General features: G+C 41.7%; 1 protein-coding gene across 3 annotated transcripts; it reads left to right on the top strand.

Moving 5' to 3' along the window:
* On the top strand, window positions 1-24,585 carry LOC137422981 (uncharacterized). 3 transcript variants are annotated; one of them, XM_068109696.2, is made up of 11 exons: window positions 1-147; window positions 3,468-3,517; window positions 6,366-6,512; window positions 12,086-12,366; window positions 12,701-12,931; window positions 17,805-17,903; window positions 21,756-21,899; window positions 22,323-22,423; window positions 22,719-23,214; window positions 23,509-23,934; window positions 24,292-24,585. In XM_068109696.2, exons 1-10 carry the CDS (start codon window positions 116-118, stop codon window positions 23,881-23,883), a joined length of 1,956 nt encoding a protein of 651 aa, XP_067965797.2. In that variant the 5' UTR covers window positions 1-115; the 3' UTR covers window positions 23,884-23,934; window positions 24,292-24,585. The 3 variants fall into 3 exon arrangements, with proteins under 3 accessions (XP_067965797.2, XP_067965799.2, XP_078630977.1); XM_068109698.2 differs by having other exon boundaries at window positions 9-147; window positions 23,121-23,214; XM_078774851.1 differs by lacking the exon at window positions 24,292-24,585 and having other exon boundaries at window positions 9-147; window positions 22,719-22,824; window positions 23,121-23,214; window positions 23,509-23,787.
* The last annotated feature ends 691 nt before the right edge of the window (window positions 24,586-25,276 follow it).

Below are 25,276 nucleotides of genomic sequence, written 5' to 3'. Positions count from 1 at the left end.
AATGCGCATGCGCGGCGAGTCCGCGGGTGCCGGTGGGTCGTCGCTTTTTGAAGTTCCGCTCCGTTTGTAAATTGGTGTTCATAGGGATTTCTTATCTTACTGACGTTTACGCCTCATGATGGCTGAATGTGGTGACTGGAATAAGAGGTTAGTATATGCCTGAGTTTGCCTTCTTGTTCTATACTCGTTCTTTTGTAAAATTATATCCTTCGATGTTTTCTTCTTTTTCCTTCGACTTTTATTCTTCTTTCGTTTGTCTTCTTCTTCCTCTTAATGTTCGTGCTCTCTTCGTCTTCGTCTTCTAGGGTATTTAACCAGAGATGTGTTCAATTGCCATGACTTGAACATGTCAACGTTCACTTGGCTCCAGTATTCACTTTCCTTGGAATCAAATTTCTGAAGCAAGCGTTTTTAGGTTAAAACAATTTCGTCCATAACTAAAGCAATGACCTTTTCAAATCCTATTTCGTCCGTGATATTAGGGAGACCTTTTGTGACTGCTTCGAAAATACAAAAGCTGAAACCATTGCAGGTGATTTTGTTTTGCTCTCATGATGTTGGACCACCTTGATTGCCATGGAAACTATCGAGGTAAATTTTTGTCATTTCCGTAGCGACCATGAGCATAATCACAAATGTGTTTGATGGTTTTAAGGCTATTGTGTTAAAACAAATATGGCGGCCGAACCACGTGACCCATGACGTCATCATGTTTTTTTTTCTCCACCAAATCTATCCATAGATGCTCAATAAATTTCGTCGTGATCGGATGCAGTTTTGTACTTGTCAAATTATGACGTCATAATGGAGGCACCTATGAAATAATCATTGGCACATGTTATTCCCGATGGACCTCTGTCTGTCTTTACAATGAGCCATGTCTCAATTTTTTTCTACGCAGCGCTTTTGGAGATATAGAGGTACAAAGTTTTTTGGTTTTACCAAGATGGCGCCCGTACCACGTGACCTATGGCATCATAATTGTCATTTTGAAATTCTACAGGATGAGTTGCACCTATGGTGAAAATTTCCTGTCAATCGGACCAACAGTTGCAGAGAAAATCATATTTATTCTGTGTGGACAAACAAACATAAAAATCACTCATAGAGCGACATTTGGCAAAACAGAACAAAGTAGAATGGCTCTCAGTAGAGCATCCTTTTGACCTCAAAAATAAATAGTTGAATTCATTGACCTGATATACACATCGTCTTCAAAGTTTAAGTTAATCAGATGAAAATTGACAATTTTAGAAATTTGGCCCATGTTGACGTCAAAAATAGTTGGTGGTTGGTTTCACTAATCTGATATGAAAATCCTTTTCAAATTTCATGTCAATCGGATAAATATTGAGGATTTTAGAAATTCGAAAAAATTGGTCGACCTTCGGCCTATGTTGACCTTCCTTATAACATGTTGATCGAAAAAAATATTTGGTGGTTGGTTTCACTAACCTGATATGAAAATCCCATTCAAATTTCAAGTAAATCGGATAAATATTGAGGATTTTAGAAATTCGAAAAAATTGGTCGACCTTCGGCCTATGTTGACCTTCCTTATAACATGTTGATCGAAAAAAATATTTGGTGGTTGGTTTCACTAACCTGATATGAAAATCCCATTCAAATTTCAAGTAAATCGGTTGAAAATGGATGATTTTAGAAATTCGAAATAGTTGACCTTTGGCCTATGTTGACGTTTTGGCCGATGCTGATCTCAAAAATAGATGGTGTTTGAATTCAGTTAGCTGATATGAAAATCCTATTCAAATTTCAAGTCAATGGGATGAAAATTGAGAATTTTAGAAATTCTTAAAAAAGTCATTGACCATTGGCCTATGTTGATCTTTTGGCATATGCTGATCTCAAAAATAGTTGTTGGTTGAATTCGGTTCTCCGATATGAAAATACCATTCAAATTTCAAGTCAATCGGATGCAAATTGAGGATTTTAGAAATTTGAAATTGTTGTTGACCTTTTGGCCGATGCTGTTCTCAAAAATAGTTGGTGGTTGAATTCAATTAGCTGATGTGTAAATCCTCTTCAAATTTCAAGTCAATCGGATGAAAATTGAGGATTTTAGAAATTCTAAAAAAAGTCTGACCATTGGCCTATGTTGACCTTTTGGCATATGCTGATCTCAAAAATAGTTGTTGGTTGAATTCGGTTCTCTGATATGAAAATACCATTCAAATTTCAAGTCAATCGGATGCAAATTGAGGATTTTAGAAATTTGAAATTGTTGTTGACCTTTTGGCCGATGCTGATCTCAAAAATAGTTGGTGGTTGAATTCAATTAGCTGATGTGTAAATCCTCTTCAAATTTCAAGTCAATCGGATGAAAATTGAGGATTTTAGAAATTCGAAAAAAATGATTGACCTTTGGCCTGTGTTGACCTTTTGGCCTACGCTGATCTAAGAAATAGTTAGTGGTTGAATTCAGTTAGCCGATATGTAAATCCTATCCAAATTTCAAGTCAATCGGATTAAAATTGAGGATTTTAGAAATTTGAAAAAATTGGTTGAACTCTGGCCTATGTTGACCTTATGACTTATGTTTATCAAAAAAATAGTTGGTGGTTGAATTCAGTTTGCTGATATGAAAATCCTATTCAAATTTCAAGTCAATCAGATGAAAATTGAGGATTTTAGGAATTTGAAAAAAAGTGTTGGGCCATTGGCCTATGTTGACCTTGTGACCTACGTTGACTTCAAAAATAGTTTTTGGCTGAATTCAGTTCACCGATATGAAAATCCCATTCAATTTTCAAGTCAATCAGATGAAAATTGAGAATTTTAGAAATTCAAAATTGTTGTTGAGCTTTGGCCTATGTTGACCTTTTGACCTCAAAAATATATAGGATTTTGTCGGACTACAAACTCTACCATTTGGTGAAGTTTCGTGAAGCTCGGTTTAAAATTGTGACCTGTAGGCAAGTATAAGTGAGCGGACAGACACACACACACACACACACACACACACACACACACACACACACACACACACACACACACACACACACACACACACACACACACACAAACAAACACACACACAAACCGGAGTGATCAACATGCTTGCAAAAAACAATTTATTTTTTTTGCCAAGTAATAAACGGACACAAATGCAATACCCTCTCCTCTGGCGAGGGTAACTGGAAAGCACGTGAAAATGCGAAGCCTGTCCACGTCCGTTTGTTATCAGTCCGCTTCTTCTTCTTCTTCTTCTTTTGTTTCTCAAAATAACGAAAACAGATTAAAAAATATACAAAATGAAAATTGATGATTTTATGCAGCCTGGACCTTTGAGCTGTAGATCTAAAAATAATCAGCTTCTAGCTTTTGATTGGTGAAACAATTATGTGATCCAACATGCAAAAAATTTAAATTTCAGGTCAATTCGACAAAAATTGATGATTTTATGCAACCTTGAAATTTCTAATAAATATATTTGTGATTATACTTAGGACCTGTACTGATGGAAGACTGAGTGTTTTGGATGAACCAGCATTTACACGTGAGTTGACTTTTGTCTAAAACTACAGTATAATCTCAATAGTATTTTATTTGTTTTATAATGCAGTACAGTAGTTATCTTGCTGGTTGTGTGGTGGAAAAACTCGAACCTCACTCAAGTTAAATCAGTCACAAAGTTGGTTGAACAAGGACGAGAGGCAGGCTTATCAATTCTTACCTATCTAAATCCCGACAGGTGTCTTTGCACACACACACTGGGAATGAATCGCACAGGTTAACTCGTACCGAGCAACGTGCAGCCGCAGACTTTGGTTCGCCAGCTTCCGTGCGCAGCTCCCGGGCCGTTCAGGACACGCAGCTTGCAAAAGGTCCACAGGACGAGCCACCACGTCAAAGTCAGCACGAACGACGATCCAGGTCGGGGAACGATTCAGCGCAGGAAGGACGAACCAGCACAGCCAGCTTGAAGGATGACGACGAGAGAGGGCAGCCAGAGAGAGCAGAGAAAAGTGCGATGGGCATGGGTTTTATATCGGGTGGAAAAGCTCCCTAGAATGTTCCACAGGCTCCCATTGGCCGAGGCAATACTGGTAGTTTGCTGGTGAAGTTTGCTGGGGGAAGTGTCCACGACCTGATTGGTTGCTTACGTGTCCACGACCTTTCATTGGTTGTTTGCGTGTCCATGATCTCTCCTTGGTTGTTTGCTGGTGAAGTGTCCACGATCTGATTGGTTGCTTACGTGTCCACGACCTCTCATTGGTTGTTTGCGTGTCCACGATCTCTCATTGGTCGTTTGCGTGTCCACAATCTCTCATTGGTCGTTTGCTGGTGAAGTGTCCAGACCTGATTGGTTGCTTACATGTCAACGACCTCTCATTGGTTACCTGCAGGTGACGTGGGCGGTTCTTTTAGCCGCGCCTACCACAGTCGGGTTGATCACGTGGACTGTGCTTGTAGCCACGCCTCCTTGCACATGAACCAGCGTCTTCCTTCAACTATACAAAGGTTCGAAATCCTGCCTAAACTCAACGCATATCTGCTTTAATTACTACACAATGGGAAGGGAGCTAATCATTACATTGAATAAGAAATAACTGACTACTGCAGGCTGGATGTTGTCGTGTAATTAACTGGAGGGGGTGTCCTTTATTGCAAAACCACAACAATATACTGTGCAGAAAATAATGAAGGGAGACTTTAAAGATAAGAGGAAAGGCATAACAATTGGGGGCTGTTTAGTAAGGGAAAAGCTATCTTCTCGTCCATGCAGTTTTGCCCAAGGTCGGAGCCTTGCATAACTTCAACAACAGGCTATGTTATTACAGGCAAGGGGTTTGTGCTGCCGAGCTCTGTTCAGTTCCCAAAATGCTCAAGGGCTGCCTGGTAACAAAGCCAAATGTATGAAATCCCCGACATGTATACAAACGAGTTAAACAGTGCTCTCTAGCATTACCCATGATGCTTTACAAATCACATGATTTATCGGCCTCTGTAATGCCTTGTATGGTTATAAATTCTCTTTTCATTAAGAAACATTCTTAATTATTTATTTTTTCCACAGTTGTGTTTGTACACTGATTGTAAATTATAATATTTGGTATTGCATACTAGCAAAGGGGCTTGCAGGATGACCCTTGAGGTACACACACTTGACTAAGCTGTCAAGCCTGGATTTGAATCCCGAACCAGCCATAAACTGTCATTCTGGTGCTTCACAGACAGGGTGATTCATCGATGTCGGATGCATGTTAAACGCACATCCTGTCCACTGCCCATCTGCCGGCATCCGTTGGTGGACGTTAAAGATCCCATGGTGTCTTTCGTGAAGAGTAGGCGAGCTATCACCGGCACCATGGCCAAATGACTAAATCCTGCACCAACTACCTGAGTCGGCGTGGCGGCCCGACCAGGATTGTAGCCTGTAACTGCTTCGGGAGCACCGACGTTCTGCATATGGCATGGTACATGATGACAACAATGATACCACCGTTTAGAGGCCATTTTTCCCCGCAAAGCGGGGGTTGGCCTTTTCGGGGACCGTGGTAGTTGTTGTTTTTTGGTCCCCTTTTTGAAGCAATGTTTTACGGCCGGATGCCCTTCCTGACGCCAACCCTTTTTGCCGCCTTCAACGACAAACAGGGAATTACCAGTGAACTGGTACTCAATTAGCCGACCTCGGAAGGATGACAGGCTGAGTCAACCCCCCTGGCGTTAATTCGGCGATCGACCGAGATTCGAACCCAGGATCCTAGGATCCTAAGCCGGCACCCTAGCCGCTAGCCCAACACCAGATGACAACAATGATGATACAAGTAAATGCCTGGATACGTGCTCACTTTGCAATTTGGCACACCGTTATCTCAGACTACTCACCTACTGCAACTAGTGTTAATTATATTGCTACCCCAACCAAGAAAATTAGCTCGGGTACGAACACGCAATGGCCTACTCTTTTCAAAAGATTCTATGGAACCTTCGCAACATAAATGTAGATGTTTCAACCAGCTTTGTCCTCGTTCTGAAAGGGTAGTTCACTTTGAGATGCAATGTCCTCTTGCTTGTGCTGCATCTCAACCCTCATGGATTGAATACAGGTTAGGCCGTTCATTTGTGAGTACAATACCAACTGAGCTGTCCTGCCACATATATTCCACATTGATTTGGAAGTTTCTAATGGAACAGCTGATGATAACATTACTTCAGGTTTGAGTGATGCAATGGGTGGCATCTGTTGGACTAGGTCAGTTTTATTATTTCTCTGCCTATCACTGCGTTCTAATGACTTTTAAGACTAATTTTAAGATTGATCTTTGGTATTTTGAAGGAGGTCAATGAGGTAACAGTAATTTGGCTCCGTAGAGTAACTTGCTGTGCGTATTGTATACCAGGTATGCAGGAGCCTCTTCTACCCCCATCTGCCTTTGAACGTGGCCATGCTGACTCCTCCACTACTTCTTTAAACCTTTCACGTCATCCCCAAAATCTCTTGTTGAACCAACCACCTTGCCGCGCTCCTGGACAAAACACAACCACTGGTGAATTTGCATCTGCCCCTTGTTTTTTTATGTTTGATTATTGTTAATTTTATTTGTTGGTTTGAAATATGGAAGGGCCATCTCTTTATTTATTAGACCCCTACCGGTGTACACCGTAGGGGACTATAGGTTTGCACGCCATCCCTCCGTCTGTCAGTCTGTCGGTCCGTCAGTCCGTCACGCAAAGCACAGCTTTCCGGACTTTTTCCCTAAACTCTTAATGCTAATGATTTCAAACTTGGTACATGGTTTCCTCATGATAAGTTACAGATCAAGTTCGAACTTCACGACGTTTCGATCATTTTTGACAGTTATGGCATTTTGAACTTTGGTAATTTCCCCAACAGTTTTCCGGACGACAGACTGCTGGTAGGGGACATGTATTGCAGCGCAATACTCAGAATGCTTGTTTATTTCCTTTCTCTTCTGGGCAATATCTCAGGCACCTTTTGAGCTCGGAAGCTATTTGGACATGGCAGTGACCAAGTGATTTGGCTATAAAGGATATTTTTCATTTATTGTTTCATAAATTAATCGACTTTTTATTAATGAATCGATTCATTATTAGTCCCCTACCAGTGTACACCGGAGGTGACTATAGGTTTGCACTCCGTCCCTCTGTCTGTCTGTCAGTCTGTCAGTCCGTCACGCAAAGAACAGCTTTCTGGACTTTTTTTTCTAAACGCTTAATGCTAATGATTTCAAACTTGGCACATGGGTTCCTCATGCTAGGTTACAGATTAAGTTCGAACTTCACGACGTTTCGATCATTTTTGACAAAGTTATGGCACTTTGAACTTTGGGAATTCTGATGATCCTTAACTCGGTGCCATTTTAAGTTTTAATTTACTTTAAAAAAGATTTTCTCTGCAATAATAGTCTGACCGATTGAGATCAAATTTTCACCATAGGGGGGACTTGGTCTGCAGAATATTTTAATGGTAATTATGACGTCACAGGTCACGTGGTTCGGCCGCCATATTGTTTTTTTGTGAAAACACGAAAACCCCTTTTTCTCTGCAACGGCTGACCAGATCGAGGCCAAACTTTGCAGGAAGAATCGCATACCCATGATGAACAAAAAAGTCATTGAGCATGATGTCATGCCTCACATGGTTTCAGAGTTATGACGTTTTTGAGCATGAACCTTTAAAACCGAGCTCCTCCCTCATTTTTGATCCAATCGAGGGGAAACTTCACAAATCTGTTCAGCATGTCAGTCTACTAAAATGTCCTTTTGGAATTTGCGATGCGGCACGTGGTTTGGCAGATATCGTTAATTAAACGAAAAATTTTTTTTTTTAAATGGATATCTCTTGAATCGCTAGTACCTCAGACCATGAGTTGGTAATTATATAATTCACACAGTGCAATACGTGCAGGCCGCTCCACGACCTTGCGGGCTTATCAACGAGGCGAGGCGTGACACACATGTGTCTCAGCATACCTCAGATCAAGTTTGAAAACCAGCATCAACCGTGCATAAATTTGCATATTCGATCATTTTTGACAAAGTTATGGCACTTTGAACTTTTGTAGGGGACATGTATTGCAGCACAATACTCAGAATGCTTGTTTATTTAATTTTCTTTCACTGACTGAGTCTTCTTTTTTGTATGCATAGTCGAGGCTCGTGGAAGGGATGGTACGAGTACACTGAATGGGCCACAATGCAACAGGACAAAAGGAACAGCAGAGGGGGAGGAGGGAGAAGGGGAAAACCAACAGCAGAACCGAAGGCCAACACAGAGGGAGGCGGACAAACAATGGCGAAGTGATAGCCCCATAGACTCGGCTTCATTGTGGGAATTCCAAATCTTAAAGGGCTTGGTTTCCACAGCATCAAGCTGAGCAAGATGTGAGGCAGGGGAGCCAGCCCAGAGGGGAGAACAGTACTACTCAATCAAGCTGTTAATGAAAGACTTTGGTCTGGTCTAATTGTGACAACAGTTCCATACATTGCGGTGACTCTTAATGGCAACTTTGTCACCCCTCCCACCAATTATTGTAACGTTCTGTTCTCTGAGTTGGGATTTATTGGAATATATAAATGGAAAAACCATACTTGCACTTTAATTGCTGTTGAGTTACAGGACTACCAATACATTAAATATCAGGATACAGGCATCTGTGTCGTCTAGTGTTATAGTCTTCATCGGGCAGACCAGATAAATAGTGGATTCTATCAACTAAAAGTTGATAAGATTACGTTTACTGCTGTGGAAAATGAGGTGTGGTTGACGTTTAGACCGTTAGTCCTTATTTTGAGTACTAAATACTTTGGCCAAGTGTACACTCAATGAGCCACCATCCTTATCTTAATGGGACGTGGTATAAGGAGGCATTCTGGCTATTCAAGTCGAGCCTAATCACTTGCATTTAACACCTCTATCTACTCATCATCATTTTGTGTGCAGAATGTGGTCCATACTTTACATCATTGCTGGGAGTATGGCAATGCTACAGATGCAGTGCCCCATGTAGGTTAATAATAATAACAAGAAAGATAAATCAGAGATTGCAGACCCTCGCCAGGATGTGTTTTTAAGGCTTTTGTGTTAAAACAAATATGGCGGCCAAACCAGGTGACCGATGACGTCCTCATTATTTTTCTATCCACCAATTTATCCCTAGATGACACTCAAGAAATTTCCATCTTAATCGGATGAAGTTTTGTACTTGTCGAATTATGACGTCATAATGGAGCCACCCATGACGACATCATTCGCATATGTTATTCTGCATGAAGAGTTATTTACAATGAGACAATTTTCTCTGTGCAGCGCTTTCGGAGATATGGAGGTGCAAAGTTTTTTCCAAGATCGCGCCCGTACCACGTGACCTATGACGTCATAATCATCATTAAAAAATATTCAGGAGGAGGTGCACCTATGGTGAAAATGTCCTGCGAATCGGACCAATGGTTGCAGAGAAAATCATATTTATTCTGTGTGGACAGACAGACAAATGAAAAATCGGTCAGAGACCGAGGACTTGCCGGAATGTACTTTTTATCGGCCATTTTGGACAAATATGGCGGCCGAACCATGCGACCGATGACGTCATTATTTGTTTTCTAAACTAATTTATTCCGAGATTATGCTCATGAAATTTCATCTTGATCGGATGAAGTTTTGTACTTGTTGAATTATGACGTCATAATGGAGGCACCTATGACATAATTGTTAACATATTTTATTCCCCATGGAGAGTTTTTTACAATGAGCCATGTCTCAATTTTTTCTATTCAGCACTTTCGGAGATATAGAGGTGCAAGGTTTTTTGTTTTTTTCCAAGATGGCGGCCGAACCACGTGACCGATGACATCATCAATTGGGCACAGTCTATTCCAGGGCAAGACAATTATGTTTGTAAAGTTTGTCAATTCTACGTGCAACGGTGTAGACGTAGTACTGCGAACAAACAGACAGACAGATGAAAAATCGGTCAGAGACTGAGGACTTGCCGGAATTTACTTTTTTATCGGCCATTTAGGACAAATATGGCGGCCGAACCACGTGACTGATGACGTCATCAATTGGGCACAGTCTATTCCAGGGCAAGACAAATATGTGTGCAAAGTTTAGCAATTCTACGTGCAACGGTGTAGACGTAGTGCTGCAAACAGACAAACAGACAGATGAAAAATCGGTCAGAGACCGAGGACTTGCCGGAATTTACTTTTTTGTCGGCCATTTAGGACAAATATGGCGGCCGAACCACGTGACTGATGACGTCATCATTAACATATTTTATTCCCCATGGAGAGTTCTTTACAATGAGCCATGTCTCAATTTTTTCTGTTCAGCACTTTTGGAGATATAGAGGTGCTAAGTTTTTCGGTTTTTCCAAGATGGCGGCCGAACCACATGACCTATGACGTCATCATTAACATATTTTATTCCCCATGGAGAGTTCTTATACAATGAGCCATGTCTCAATTTTTTCTATTCAGCACTTTCGGAGATATGGAGGTGCAAAGTTTTTCGGTTTTACAAGATGGCGGCCAAACCACGTGACCGATGATGTCATCATTAACATATTTTATTCCCCATGGAGAGTTCTTATACAATGAGCCATGTCTCAATTTTTTCTATTCAGCACTTTCGGAGATATGGAGGTGCAAAGTTTTTCGGTTTTACAAGATGGCGGCCGAACCACGTGACCGATGATGTCACATTAACATATTTTATTCCCCATGGAGAGTTCTTTACAATGAGCTACGTCTCAATTTTTTCTGTTCAGCACTTTTAGAGATATGGAGGTGCTAAATTTTTCGGTTTTTCCAAGATGGCGGCCGAACCACGTGACTGATGACGTCATCATTAACATATTTTATTCCCCATGGAGAGTTCTTTACAATGAGCCATGTCTCAATTTTTTCTGTTCAGCAATTTCGGAGATATAGAGGTGCAAAGTTTTTCGGTTTTTCCAAGATGTCGGCCGAACCACGTGACCGCCGATGATGTCATAAATTGGGCACAGTCTATTCCAGGGCAAGACAAATACGTGTGCAAAGTTTGGCGATTCTATGTGCAACGATGTAGACGTAGTGCTGCAGACAGACAGACAGACAGACACAGACAGACACAGACAGACAGACACAGACAGACAGACAGACACAGACAGACAGACACAGACAGACAGACACAGACAGACAGACACAGACAGACAGACACAGACAGACAGACACAGACAGACAGACACAGACAGACAGACAGACACAGACAGACAAACCAACCAATCAACTTACTTGCCGGAATCTTTTCCGGCAAGTAACAAAGGGACTCAAATGCAATACCCTCTCCTTTGGCGAGGGTAATAACAACAAAAATAATAATGAATTTGTCATACTAGCAACGGTACCAGCCCTACGGGCGGGGCTTCAATTAGGACGCCCAAATGAAAAGGCAAAATATCAGAAATTGAAGGCTTTTTAAATTTTAAACGATTTATATAAACATTCGTTAAATTATATCACATGCAAATCATCAAAATCTTAACAGTATTTGTAGAATTTCAATAAAAACCACATCACTGTTCATATCGGTAAATATTATTTCATCGTGTTTGGAAAAACTGGAAAATTGGAAAAATTAGAAAAATTGGGAAAACCATTTCGGAGATATGGAGGTGCTGGGACCCCCTGGAGTTAACTCCAGGGGGTCCCAGGATTACCCACCCAAAATTTTGTTGCGATCGGTTCAGCCGTTTTTGTGGTACCTGGGAACAGACGGACAGACATTTGGTGAATTATAGTAAGATATATGCGATACATGGTACTAGTACACTGAATTTGTTTTCAGTGGTACATGGTACTCGTACACTGAATACACTGTTTTGACAAATTGTCAAAAAAATTTGACAATTTGTACATTGTCAAAGTACAACGAGAAGTACTTTGACAGTGTGTGCTGAAAAAATGACATTGAAAATGAAATTGATTAATTGTGAATCGAGAGCCTGAAACACCATTTGGTGATGAAATGAAAAGAGAAAAGGTAGATGTTGGTGTAAAAAGTGAAAATCTACCCCAATGCCACATTGCCCGTCTCGCCCTTCTTCTCCCCCAGGTCTTTGTGAAGAGCTGGGATTAATAAATGATCCAACTGCAACCAGCGAACAACATGTGTGGTGGGATTTGAACAGTGCTGTAAATGTTCGAGATGCTGAGGTTGCCCCTTGGAAAACAGGAGTTGGAAGGGGTTGTACTTTCCCTGCTCCTGGAAGTTTTGCTCTTATTGGCACCAATATCGTTGCGAAGCCTGCTTGGAAAACGGGTGGATGGAGTGATGGGGAGAAACGGTGTGTTCTTGGTTCAGGGCTCGACAGAGAGCGTAAGGCACGAGAGAAGGTGAGACGTTGCGCTATTGTGTGCAAACAAAATTGACAGAAGATCGATATTTAACTAAAAGTGTGTTCTTTTTAATTTTCAACTTATTAATTGAGGAAGAATTTTTTTTTTTTAAATCAATCTTGTCAACATCTTTTTTGTTGCAGTGTTTCCTTCCCTCCTTTCTCACTCCTCTTTTCCTATCCATTAATTCGCCTACTTTTTGTGCCCAAGATATGTCCTCCTATCAATTTGTAGCAATTTCACTGCAAGGATAGGAAAATGCATTCAAACGGTTTCATCGCATGACGACCTTGCGTAGAATTTGTGACGTTCTCTTCCTGTGCCGCTTCAGACTGAGGAAAGCCATACCAAGATTTCGGAGAAAAAGGAGGAGGCTGTATGGAGGAATATGGATGTTGAAAAGAGGCTCGCAGAAGCTAAGAAAAAAGTTGAGGAGGCCGAGGAGCTGTGTGTGAAGGCCGAGAGACGATGCATGGAGGCAGAGGAGCGGTGGAAAGCAGCTGAAGGTGAATTGGTGCCGTTGCAGACCGAGTTGGAGAATCAACGTGCCAAACATCAAAAGGTTAAAATTGGTCTTCGTTTTAGCTCCTAAGTTAATGTCAGTAGTAGATTTACCCGTAGGGTGATTCCCTCACCCCCCTCCATAGTGCGTGAGCGCGCGCACGCACACACACACACACACACGCACACACACACACACACACACACACACACACACACACACACACACACAACTGTGGCCAACTAACTGTTTACTGTGTGTAAACCTGTCTTGACAACCTGTCTTGTGAGTAAACCTAAAAGTCTTGACAACAAAGTGATAATGAAGTTAGCCACTTCTGGTCACGTGTGATCAGGGTTCTGAGTCATACCTTTATCACCAATATTTCTGCTTCTGTTGGGGTGTCTGCAAATAGAAATCCAGATCAAATCTTGTACAATGGAATTAAGATTTTTTTTTCGGACCATTTTTGTCTTTTCTTATTGGTTACGGACATTTTGCTATCATTCCTTTTTTTCTCTTAAATGTCCATTTTCTTTTATTATGCCTCCACTGAGGAAGTCGCTGGAGGCATTGTGTTTTCTGGTTGTCTGTCCGGCTGTCCGTCCGTCCGCCTGTCCGAGTGTCCGTGATAGGTTTTCGTTCCCACAATAACTTGAGAATAGCTGAAGGGATTGAAATCAAACTTGGATTAAGTATGTACTATGATGTAAAGACAAACTTATTAGATTTTTGGGGTCAAGTGGTCAAAGGTCAGATGTCATGTGAGGAAAAAATCCTGTTACCGTGATAACCTGTGAACCAGCAATGGGATTGTGACCAAAGTTGGTACTACTTTGTATTATAATGCAAAAATGAACTGAATTGATTTTGTGGTTAAGAGGTCAAAGGTCAGGGGTGATGTTGGGTAATAAAAAAATTATTGTGATAACTTTTGGACAGGTAACAGGATTTCAACCTAACCTGGCACAAGTATGTAGTATGATGCAAAGACAAGCCAAATAGAATATGAGGGTAAATGGTCAAAGGTCAGAGGTCACCTTGAAACTTACTGTGATTTCAGTGGAAATGAAATTTGAACATGTACTATGATGCCTATATGTGCTGATTAGATATTGGGGTCAAAATGTCTGAAGTCTTAGGTCAAAGGTTAGAGTAGGGCAAATACTAGACGTGGGTCATGCATGTCATGGGTCATGAAGCGTGTCGCTTGATGTCGCGACGTCAAATTATGTCTAGTTTTTCGCATGCTAACATAGCTGTAAAATCTAGTATAGTTTAATTTGCTCTTGCAGAACTTAATTTTTCTTTCATTTATAGATCACTGGTCCATTTGAGTGCTAAAGTGGTTACGTTTCTTTCGGCTCATTTATTGCAATCTCTAGAATTCTAAAACCAATTTCAGAGCCTAAGTATGCTATTTGATGTTTAAATGGCAGATGACGCATTAATGCACACCTTGACCTATTATAATGTATTTTTTTTTGTATACAACATCGAGGCTCGTGGAAGAGCAAACGTCAATCACAAAAAACAAACAAACAATCAGACAAACAAAAAATACAATAAAGGGAGTGGGAGACAAGATGGGGAGGGAGAGGGAAGCACACAAGTACAACAGCAGAGAACAGGGACATCGGAAGATCTGTGGGAGGGAGAGGGCTTGGGGGGGGGGGATGAGGCGTGGGAAGGGGGGTGGGGGTGGAATGAATGAAATGAATGAATGAATGTTCGTTTTAAGGCCATTTTCCCCGCCAGAGTGGGGGTTGGCCTTGCGGGCCCCATGACAATCATGGTTCCCTGTTTGAGGCAATGTTTCTATGGCCGGATGCCCTTCCTGGCGTCAACCCTTCGGCGCCTCTTACGATGCGCAGGGATACGGTGTACCTATTCTAAACCGGGGTACACACCGGGATCATTCATCCCAGCAAGTTGGAAGGGGGTTGGGGGTGGGAGAGGTATAAAACACATGGACACTGCTAGGACTTCCAAGAAAGAAGTCGGTGGGGTATTCATAAGGTACTCAAACGTGTGTGACTACTTTTTGTGACATGAGCTTTTAATCGTGGTTTATGGGGATTATATATCATCTGCTGCTGCTGCTGCTTCGGAATGGCCTTCACATCACTTTATCCAGGTGTGACTTGGCATTTTGGCAGCGGTTGATTTGACAGTGGCAGTGGTTGATTATTTTTCCCGAATATCTGATTTCATTGATCATCAATGTGTTTTGTTATGTCACATACATCTTCGATGCTATTCTGTCTTCCCACAATATTTTCTCAGAGCTCCCATGGGGGTATTGGATTGCTCTCTTTACAGCGAATGGGATGTTTTTTTTGTTGTTTTTTTTTAGTATTTCCTATTTTGATTTTGTTTAAGGTGAGTTTTCTTGTTCCCAATTTATTAACTTTAATAACAAAATTGCTTGCTTGGTTTGAAAGAAGCAGAAATGGCTTAAACCTATAGTCCACAACATTTGTACAAATTTATTGTGAATGACACATTTAAGATTCCATCTTTAAAATTCCTCCTCATCTTTTGTTCAAATAGGCCTTTGGGTCTGCAACCTTGTCAGGTTTTTAAATTCCGAGATGAGTTGACAATAGGTGTATCCATTTCATTGGAAGCCCCTCTGGTCTCTAACCACATCAGTAGCTCCAAGGATGATTTGTTACGATGAGATTATTACCCTCGCCAGAGTAGAGGGTATTGCATTTGGGCCCGTTTGTTACTTGCGAAAATCGAAGACTTTTCAAGTATATTGGTTGGTCTTGTGCGTTATTCTGTCCGTCCGTCTGTCTGTCTGTCCGTCCGTCTCTGTCTGTCACCTACAGGTCCCAATTTTCAACCGATCTTCCCGAAACTTCACCAAATGATAGAGTTAGTCATAAGCAAGGAGCCTATTGTTTTTGGAGTCAAAAGGTCAATAGGTCAACATAAGCCAAAGGCCACCAACTTTGTCAAATTTCAAAAATCTTCAATTTTCATCCGAATGACTTGAAATTTGAAGGATTTGCATATCTGGTCGCGGATTTCAACCATCAATTATATTTTAGGTCAACATAGGCCAAATTTCTAAAATCCTCAATTTTCATCCGATGGATTTGAAATTTTAAGAGGATTTGCATATCTGGTCACTAAATTCAAACACCAATTATTTTTGAGGTCATCATTGGCCAACAACTTATTTTAGGGATTTCGTAAGTATCATGCTATGCACTACATATTTATTGTTTGTTTGTCCGCATACCATGGGAGTTGTTGTATGCAGATGATCTGGTGTTGATTGCAGAAAGTATGGATGGACTGAAGGAGAAGATGAACAAGTGGAAGGAATGTATGGAGACAAAAGGTCTGAAGGTGAATATCGGAAAAACGAAGGTGATGGCAAGTGGTAAAGCATGTGTTGAGGTGGAAAGAACTGGGAAGTGGCCGTGTGTTGTGTGCAGGAAGGGTGTCGGAGTGAATTCCATTCAATGTACAATGTGCGCTGAGTGGGTTCATCAAAAATGTAGTGGTTTGAGAGGGTCATTAACCAGTGTGGCAGCTACATTCAAGTGTAAGGTGTGCACAGAGGGAGCTGCAGATGGAGGAAATGTTGAGTTGGATCTTGGAGACGGCGTGAAGCTGGAAGGTGTGAAAACATTTTGTTACCTTGGAGACATGCTGAATGGAGAAGGTGGATCAGACTCGGCAATGGTTGCGAGAGTGAGATGTGCATGGAAGAAGTTTTGGGAACTGAGTGGCGTGCTGACGAGGAGGGGAGTGTCATTGAAGCTGAAGGGAAAGGTGTATGCTGCATGTGTGAGAAGTGTTATCATTTATGGGAGCGAGAAATGGGTCATGAACGTAGAGCAGCAACGAAGGCTGGAAAGGGTGGAAATGCGAATGGTTCAGTGGATGTGTGGAGTATCATTGAGAGAGAGGAAGACAAATGATGAATTGCGAAAGATGATGGGAATAGAGCCTGTTATGGATGCTGTGAAGAGAAACAGGTTGAGATGGTTTGGTCATGTGTTGAGGAAGGATGAAAGTGACTGGTTGAAAAGAGTGATGGAAATGAATGTAGAAGGCAGTAGAGGACGGGGAAGACCGAGAAAGACTTGGCTAAAGATGGTCGAAGAAGAAATGCGGGCAAGGGGGTTAACAAGGGGAGATGCAGAAAATAGGGCAAAATGGAGAACATTGTCATGGGGACCGCAAGGCTAACCCCCGCTCTTGCAGGGAAAATGGCCTTTAAATGCCTTTTGTTGTTGTTGTTGTCCGCATAGAACGTGAGTATGCTTTTCTCTGCAATCGTTGGTGATTGACACGAAATTTTCACCAGAAGAGCACCTCCCCCTGTATAACTTTTGATGATAATTATGACGTCATGGGTCACATGGTATGGGCGCCATCTTGGAAAAAACAAAAAACTTTGCACCTCCATATCTCCAAAACCATTCCATGGAAAAAATTGAAACATGTCACATTATCAAGTACTCCCCATGGGAAAAAAACATTCATGATATCATCGGTGCCTTCATTATGACGTCATAATTAGACAAGTAGAATGCTTGATCTGATCAGTTTGACATTTATTGAGCCTGATCTACACAAACATTGTATGGGAGAAATAAATTGACGTCATCATTCGCGTGGTTCGGCAGCCATATTGGATTGAACATAAATCTACGTTGTCAATAAACCAGCCAAGTACAGCAGCAAATAAACACCACACAAAATACACCACATAAACACATCCTGGTGAGGGTCTGCAATCTCTGATTGCTCTTTCTTGTAAGAAATGTGATGAGCCTTCATTGTGAGATGCCATAATAAATTCCTCCCAAAATGTCCTTATTTCTCTGAAAATACTTCTTTTTTTTTTTGCTCGCACCTCTAATACTCGCACCTTATGTACTCACTACCATTATTCTTCTATTTTCAGGAGAGGTCTCATTTTGAGAGCAAGTTGCAATTGGCAGAAAATTCCCGTCTACAGATGCAGCTGCAACTCGAGCAACAGCAGCAGAAACATCTTGCTGAGGTGCAGAGGGCTGGTTAGTGTTGCATGGAGGGACGTCGAGGGGGGTATCTGATGTTGTGGTGGAAATGCAGGAATTTTGTCACTTTATTCCTGAGCCTGTTTTATACTGCCCTTCCTTCCAGGATTTAAAGTGTACTGCTCACTTTTAACCTCAAGATCTTGCCCATTTCTGCCTCGCTTTACTGCACCCATTGCGATCGTGTTCCCACCCTCCACACACAATTGTTAGCCTGCATCATTATAGCCTGCATTTTTATCATCATCAGCATTTTTATCATCAAATTTCATCAAACCTTCAAATTTGAGTTTTTGTCATCAAATTTTCATCAAATCTTCAAATTTGAGTTTTTGTCATCAAATTTTCATGAAATCTTCAAATTTGAGTTTTTGTCATCAAATTTTCATCAAATCTTCAAATTAGATTTTTTTTTTGGTCATCAAATTTTCATCAAATCTTCAAATTTGAGTTTTTGTCATCAAATTTTCATCAAATCTTCAAATTAGATTTTTTTTTTGGTCATCAAATTTTCATCAAATCTTCAAATTTGAGTTTTTGTCATCACATTTTCATCAAATCTTCAAATTTGAGTTTTTGTCATCAAATTTTCATCAAATCTTCAAATTTGAGTTTTTGTCATCAAATTTTCATTAAATCTTCAAATTTGAGTTTTTGTCATCAAATTTTCATCAAATCTTCAAATTAGTTTTTTTTTTGGTCATCAAATTTTCATCAAATCTTCAAATTTGAGTTTTTGTCATCAAATTTTCATCAAATCTTCAAATTAGATTTTTTTTTTTGGTCATCAGATTTTCATCAAATCTTCAAATTTGAGTTTTTGTCATCATATTTTCATCAAATCTTCAAATTAGATTTTTTTTTTGGTCATCAAATTTTCATCAAATCTTCAAATTTGAGTTTTTGTCATCAAACTTTCATCAAATCTTCAAATTTGAGTTTTTGTCATCAAATTTTCATCAAATCTTCAAATTAGATTTTTTTTTTGGTCATCAAATTTTCATCAAATCTTCAAATTTGAGTTTTTGTCATCAAATTTTCATCAAATCTTCAAATTAGATTTTTTTTTTGGTCATCAAATTTTCATCAAATCTTCAAATTTGAGTTTTTGTCATCACATTTTCATCAAATCTTCAAATTTGAGTTTTTGTCATCAAATTTTCATCAAATCTTCAAATTAGATTTTTTTTTTTGGTCATCAAATTTTCATCAAATCTTCAAATTTGATTTTTTTTTTGGTCATCAAATTTCATCAAATTTGAGTTTTTGTCATCAAATTTTCAACAAACCTTTATTTTGATAATATGGGTTTTATTATGCGTCCCTTCTCGCACCCCTTTCCCTCCCTTCACACCCCTCCATCCTTCCCCTCCCCCCTTCCACAAAGGTACCCGGCATTGCCCACAATCTAACCTACATCTATTGGACTTCCAGAATTTAGCACATATTTAGGGATGAACATTTCATTTATCAAGCTGCACCCTGCCATCACCCTCCCATCACCCTGCCATCACCCTCCCACCACCCTGCCATCACCCTCCCACCACCCTGCCATCACCCTCCCACCACCCTCCCATCACCCTGCCATCACCCTCCCATCACCCTTTATTGGACCATTTGACTTCTGTAGGGTCGGTTTTCTAAGGTTTATATCAAAATATCAAATAAATCTTTTAAGGTGAAAGCGCGATGACGTCACCACGTCACGCGGCACGAATGCGCACCTGTGTCATTGGAGGTATTGACTTATTTAGGGTTGTTTTTCTAAGGCTGTATGCCGCACCTCATTTTGTCAAATAAAGTGGTATTCGGGTGGTTCCGGTATTTGGGACCGCAGGGACGGAAAGTGCAGGTACGGGGTGCTTGGCACTCCCCAGCCGGCCCGCTCTGAAGGTTCGGATCGGGACACCGGGATTCATTCTGGTCGCCCGGTCGGCCCGGAGGTGGGGGTGCGGGGCCTGTCACGGAACGTCAAAACAAACTCCTCCCTCCCATCCCATCACCCTCCCATCACCCTCCCATCACCCTCCCATCACCCTCCCATCACCCTGCCATCACCCTCCCATCACCCTGCCATCACCCTCCCCCATCACCCTCTGCCATCACCCTCCCATCACCCTGCCATCACCCTCCCATCACCCTGCCATCACCCTCCCCCATCACCCTCTGCCATCACCCTCCCATCACCCTGCCATCACCCTCCCATCACCCTCCCATCACCCTTTATTGGACCATTTGACTTCTATAGGGCTGGTTTTCTAAGTCTTATATCAGGATATTAACTTATATCAAATAAGTCTTTTAAGGGAAAGCGCGATGACGTCACCACGTCACGCGGCACGAATGCGCGCCTGTATCTTTGGAGGTATTGACTTATATAGGGTTGGTTTTCTAAGGCTGTAGGCCGCACCTCATTTTGTCGAATAAAGTGGTATGCGGGTGGTTCCGGTATTTGGGACCGCAGGGACGGAAAGTGCAGCCGGCCCGCTCTGAAGGTTCGGATCGGGACACCGGGATTCATTCCGGTCGGCCCTGAGGTGGGGGTGCGGGGCCTGTCACGGAACGTCAAAACAAACGGCCTGCCGGGGCCGCCCAAAAGTCGGGCGTGAGGGGCGCGTCCACTAATGGAACGCCTCTCGCTTCCCAGATCGAGGGCCACGTGGTCAGGAGAACCTCGTCCCTTCTGGTTGCCCTGCCGTCCCACCGGGAGCGCTGGCAGGGTGTATTTCAAACTAAGCTTAAGTGTCAAGTGTTAAGTTCCTCCTTGCCCTCACAAGGGAAAGGCTAAGGTCAAGCTCTTCCAAATTTCCAAACACTAGGAATCGGACATCTCAAATTAATTAATTAATTTGTTAACACATCTCAGTCGCCCGCGACCTCTCTAGCGCGGGCGTCGAACCAGTTCATTCCCGGTGCGGCCGGGCCGAATATCGGCCCGGACGTGGCCGAAGCCATTGAATCCGCCGTAGCCCGCTAACGCGTAGGCTCGCGCGTCCCTGGTCCGCCGGGGCTCCGCGGGTGTCCTACCGTGCCTGGCTTGCCGGTGCCCGGGGACGGATCTCGCTGTCTAAACATGGTAGCGCTAGGCCAGTGGGACCGCCGGGACCCACGTGCACTCACATGGTGTTCTGCGCGTGGGCGGCAGTATCAGACCGGGGCGCCCAAAGGCGCCGCGCACCCAAACGCTCCCCGGCTAAAGTTCATCCTGAAAGCGCCCACATTGTGCGGACAAACCAAGTCAAGGGCCACGTGGTCAGGAGAACCTCGTCCCTTCCGGTCACACTGTGCCTATCGGCCGGCCTCAAAGACCGAAATTGTGACGGTGTCACCCGAGAAACAAATGTACACATGGTGTCCTTTCAACGTCATAACTGGGAAGCGCAAGTTTCAGAGGGGAGTAGTTAGATGAGATGATGCTGTGTGAGAACTGGACAGGTGTGTGGAGCAGTGTATGAGTAGTGAGTGTTGTGGATCAGCGCGAATGCGCTTGGGGAGAGAAGGGTGCAGGTGGCACCAGGTGTGAGAGCACAGGTGTGCAAGTACAGGTGTGTGGAATATATGGAGCAGAGAATGAGTGGTGAGGAGAGAGTTGGAGTAAGTGGTAAGGAGTGGTGTGCATGGTGCGAAGGTGTGGATGGGGGAAGAGTGGACCGAAATTATTATTTATTTTATTATTTATTATTTTCCCTTCCATGTAATATGTAATATGTAATATGTAACATGTAACATGTAACTCTGACTGTGTGTATGTGTACGCTGTCCTTTGTTCTTTTGTTCCGTATGTCATTTGTAATGACTGTGCAAATTGACCTAATAATTAATGAATGGTTTTACAGATGTCACACATCCTAATGAAATACTTGAAAGACAACGACTTGGAGATGGCTGTGCAGCGTGCCATGCGTCCAGGCACCAGCATGATTTCGTTCACCCGATTGCGGAACGTTAAGTGTCAAAATTTGACATATATGATGGCCCAGGTAGGTGAAGTGAAGTGAGGTGAAGTGAAGTGTACTATTTACACTACATAATTATACACTTACTTTTCCGTTTTTTATTTCAAACGGGATTACAATTAACAGTGCCATATTAGTTGGCATGTCAACATTATATAGTAAGTGATAAATAATGCATTATTTGACGTCGTCGTCACGCCATTTGTCATTGCAATTGCAAAGCAAACGGTTTTGCTGTTTTTTTTCCAACTTTCAAGGAAATCATTAATTATTATGCATTTTTGAAAGCTACGTTCATTAGTAATGAAGTTTTAATGTTCACAGCAAATTAACACCCCATGTATGATTCTATATCTATCTATCCAAATAATATAATATAATATATAATGTTGATCAACTCACTAACGAACTAACTAATTATATTTATCCAATGTTTATGACTTGCAGCTTCTTCACATCAAGGTTGGCACACCAACCAGAATGCCGACATCTACTGTCGGCAAAATCAGAAAAGTGGAGATGCTATTCATGCATCTGATACTACTCAGGTGTGTATCATTTGTTTGTGTATGTATGGTGTTTAACAAATATGTAGAGTGTGTGTTGTGTATTTTACAGAATGTTTACATAAATGGTGTTGTAACCTATTGTATTGTATTGCTTGCACCTTGTCATGTCTGTGATCTTTAGGAAATGAAAACCTCCATTGATTGATTGATTGATTTGACATCGTTTCATGTGAAACGTATGTGCTGTGCTGTGCTGTGCACATTGGTAGCAATTTTCTGTAGCTCAGCCTGTCGTAAAGCCGACTATACATTCGCATTTTCATTGTTGTTGCAGAGAAATCCGTGACGGCACTCTGTTTTACATAAAGTGTAAAACGGCCAAGGACAGCAATAAGCTTTTCCTGAAGCAAAACCAACGATGGATCGGGACATTTGTCCTGGTGAATGAACCTGTTTACTTTGACACGGAGTTGTTCGGCATTCCATTGGTAGAAACGGATTGTCCATTTCTCCCCATCACACCCGATTGGCAAGGCATAGAAATTGTTACCCATTCTGCGGCTCGTGTCGTGGATGGCAAAATGAGTGCGCTGTACTCAGTTGTCGATGACATGATGCTGGGTCATGAAAGCATCGAGTTCGGATGTGGCAATGCAGCATGTGATGGTGTCCATTCCAACACAAAACCTTGCTTTTCGCTGGATGGAGGAATGTCGACTGCTATGTCTGTTTTTAGTTGCAGGATCTCGTCTCGGGAGATGAACATAGTCGCCGTGAAGTATTCATCGCGAGATCTGGGGACTTACTTTTTGCACCCAGCTTACCTCATGGTAAGACTTTGTTTACATCAACGTTCAACAACATTGGCCCTTTAGAATTTATTTTTTCTTTCATGTCAGTGTAATATTGTAATTGAAATTATGATTGTAATGAGGGGCCAGCAACATGTGCAGTAAGTAATGCAATGTAATGTAATAGTTGTGTAAGTAAACTCACTAAAGTTTAACACTACACTACACTACTACTGTGATATGGTCCTTGATATTGATAAAGACGACAATGAAAGTAGTGATCGTTGCAACACGCAACACGCATGTCAAACAAATCGTGTTCTCCTTTTGCAGAGTGGAGAAAATGTGTCAGTCTGGGACGAAGACGACATTCGCAAACACGTGCGTTTAGTCCTGCATCATTATGCAAGTGCTGGCATAAAATGGATTATTGCTGGCTGGAGCAAACCTTCCCAAAAAAGTGAACAGACGGTTGCGGTTTCCAGACTTTTCCACTTGTCCCTGGTCAAGCCGGAGCGTCGATTGGCCGACGCGCCGATAATGATTCCCCCAAAAAAGGCCTTGCCAAATCCTACAGTTGGTGCAATCGATGACACAGAGGACCCTTGTCAAAGTCAAGAAGACATCGGGGAATTGATCCATGTTGTGCCACCTGCTCTTGTTGGACGAGGTGACAACGTCATTTTGGAGCCATCCCAATCACCTTGATTTCCCCCCCCCCCCCCCCCCCCCCCCCCCAAGGCCAACCACGACAACGAGGTACGTGCACATCCATGACCCATGCATGCCTGACAACAGAGCAACCCATTTTTTGCTGTGAATGTGAATAAACACACAATGTAATGTGACTTGACCTGACGTGTCGTGTCGCACACAACACAACACAACCCCTTTTTCAAGAAAGAAAGAGCAGCTTGGTAAATTTTGTTTTTGTTCACTTAACTTGAATTACACGATCGTCACTACAAGTAAGTGTAGTTTAGTTTTCAGGATTTCATGGTTTTTGTACTCCAGGATTTGTCAAACACAACAATGTCATACGTCATACGTCATATGTCATACAAAACTTTTGTATACTTCACTGATTTTCTGGTACTACAAACATTTTTTTTGCAGCCTTTGCAAATGCATGGGCAACATGTGAAGTTGAGGTTGCCGTCCAAGTGGAGCAAGCGTGTGGATCATTGAAGACATTTCTGGTTTTTCTTTCCCATTGAAAAGAATGTCAATTGAAAGACATTTCCTTTATTGCAATTTCGCAAGTTTTTCCTTAATAAATATACACATTTTGTTACATATACCTTTCCATGCATACGTACATGGTGTTCGTTTGTTTTTTGCCTGTATACATGCATACGTACATGATGTTTGTTTGTTGTTTTTTTTGTTTAATAAACACGTTTTGGTCCATTTGGAGTTTGCTTGTCTATGGCCGTTGACATAGATATGTATATTTTAAACATTGCTTTAATCACAATAATATTATTTTGTGCCACCACAATAATATTAATTTGCACAATCATAATAATTAGCGATGCATGTTGTGCCACCTGTTGTTGTTGGACGAGTTGACAACGTCATTTTGGAGCCATCCCAATCACCTTGATTCCCCCCCAAGGACAACCATGACAACGAGGTACGTGCACATCCATGACCCATGCATGCCTGACAACAGAGCAACCCATTTTTTGCTGTGAATGTGAATAAACACACAATGTAATGTGACTTGACCTGACGTGTCGTGTCGCACACAACACAACACAACCCCTTTTTCAAGAAAGAAAGAGGAGCTTGGTAAATTCTGTTTTTGTTCATTTAACTTGAATTACACGATCGTCACTACAAGTAAGTGCAGTTTAGTTTTCAGGATTTCATGGTTTTTGTATTCCAGGATTTGTCAAACACAACAACGTCATACGTCATATGTCATACAAAACTATGCCACCCCACTCCATGCATCGTGTTATTTGCAATTTTTGCCTAGTGTGCCAACTACACCAGACAAACCTTAGGCATTATCAGAATACACCCCTCTTTATCCTTTAGTTCAGTGGGGATACTTTTTTTTTAAAGAACAAAACAGCATTTCGGGTAACTAAAT

Source organism: Myxine glutinosa, chromosome 3, assembly GCF_964187855.1.
Source record: "Myxine glutinosa chromosome 3, kmMyxGlut1.1, whole genome shotgun sequence".
Classification (NCBI taxonomy): Eukaryota; Metazoa; Chordata; class Myxini; order Myxiniformes; family Myxinidae; genus Myxine; species Myxine glutinosa.
Note: the sequence above shows the minus strand (reverse complement) of the source record. Positions and strands in the feature narration are given on the sequence as shown.

Coding starts and splice junctions, on each gene's coding strand:
- LOC137422981 (XM_068109696.2), top strand. CDS start 116: ATGATGGCTGAATGTGGTGACTGGAATAAGAG. Junction 21,900..22,322: donor TGACATATATGATGGCCCAG/GTAGGTGAAGTG, acceptor TATGACTTGCAG/CTTCTTCACATCAAGGTTGG. Junction 23,215..23,508: donor TGCACCCAGCTTACCTCATG/GTAAGACTTTGT, acceptor CTCCTTTTGCAG/AGTGGAGAAAATGTGTCAGT.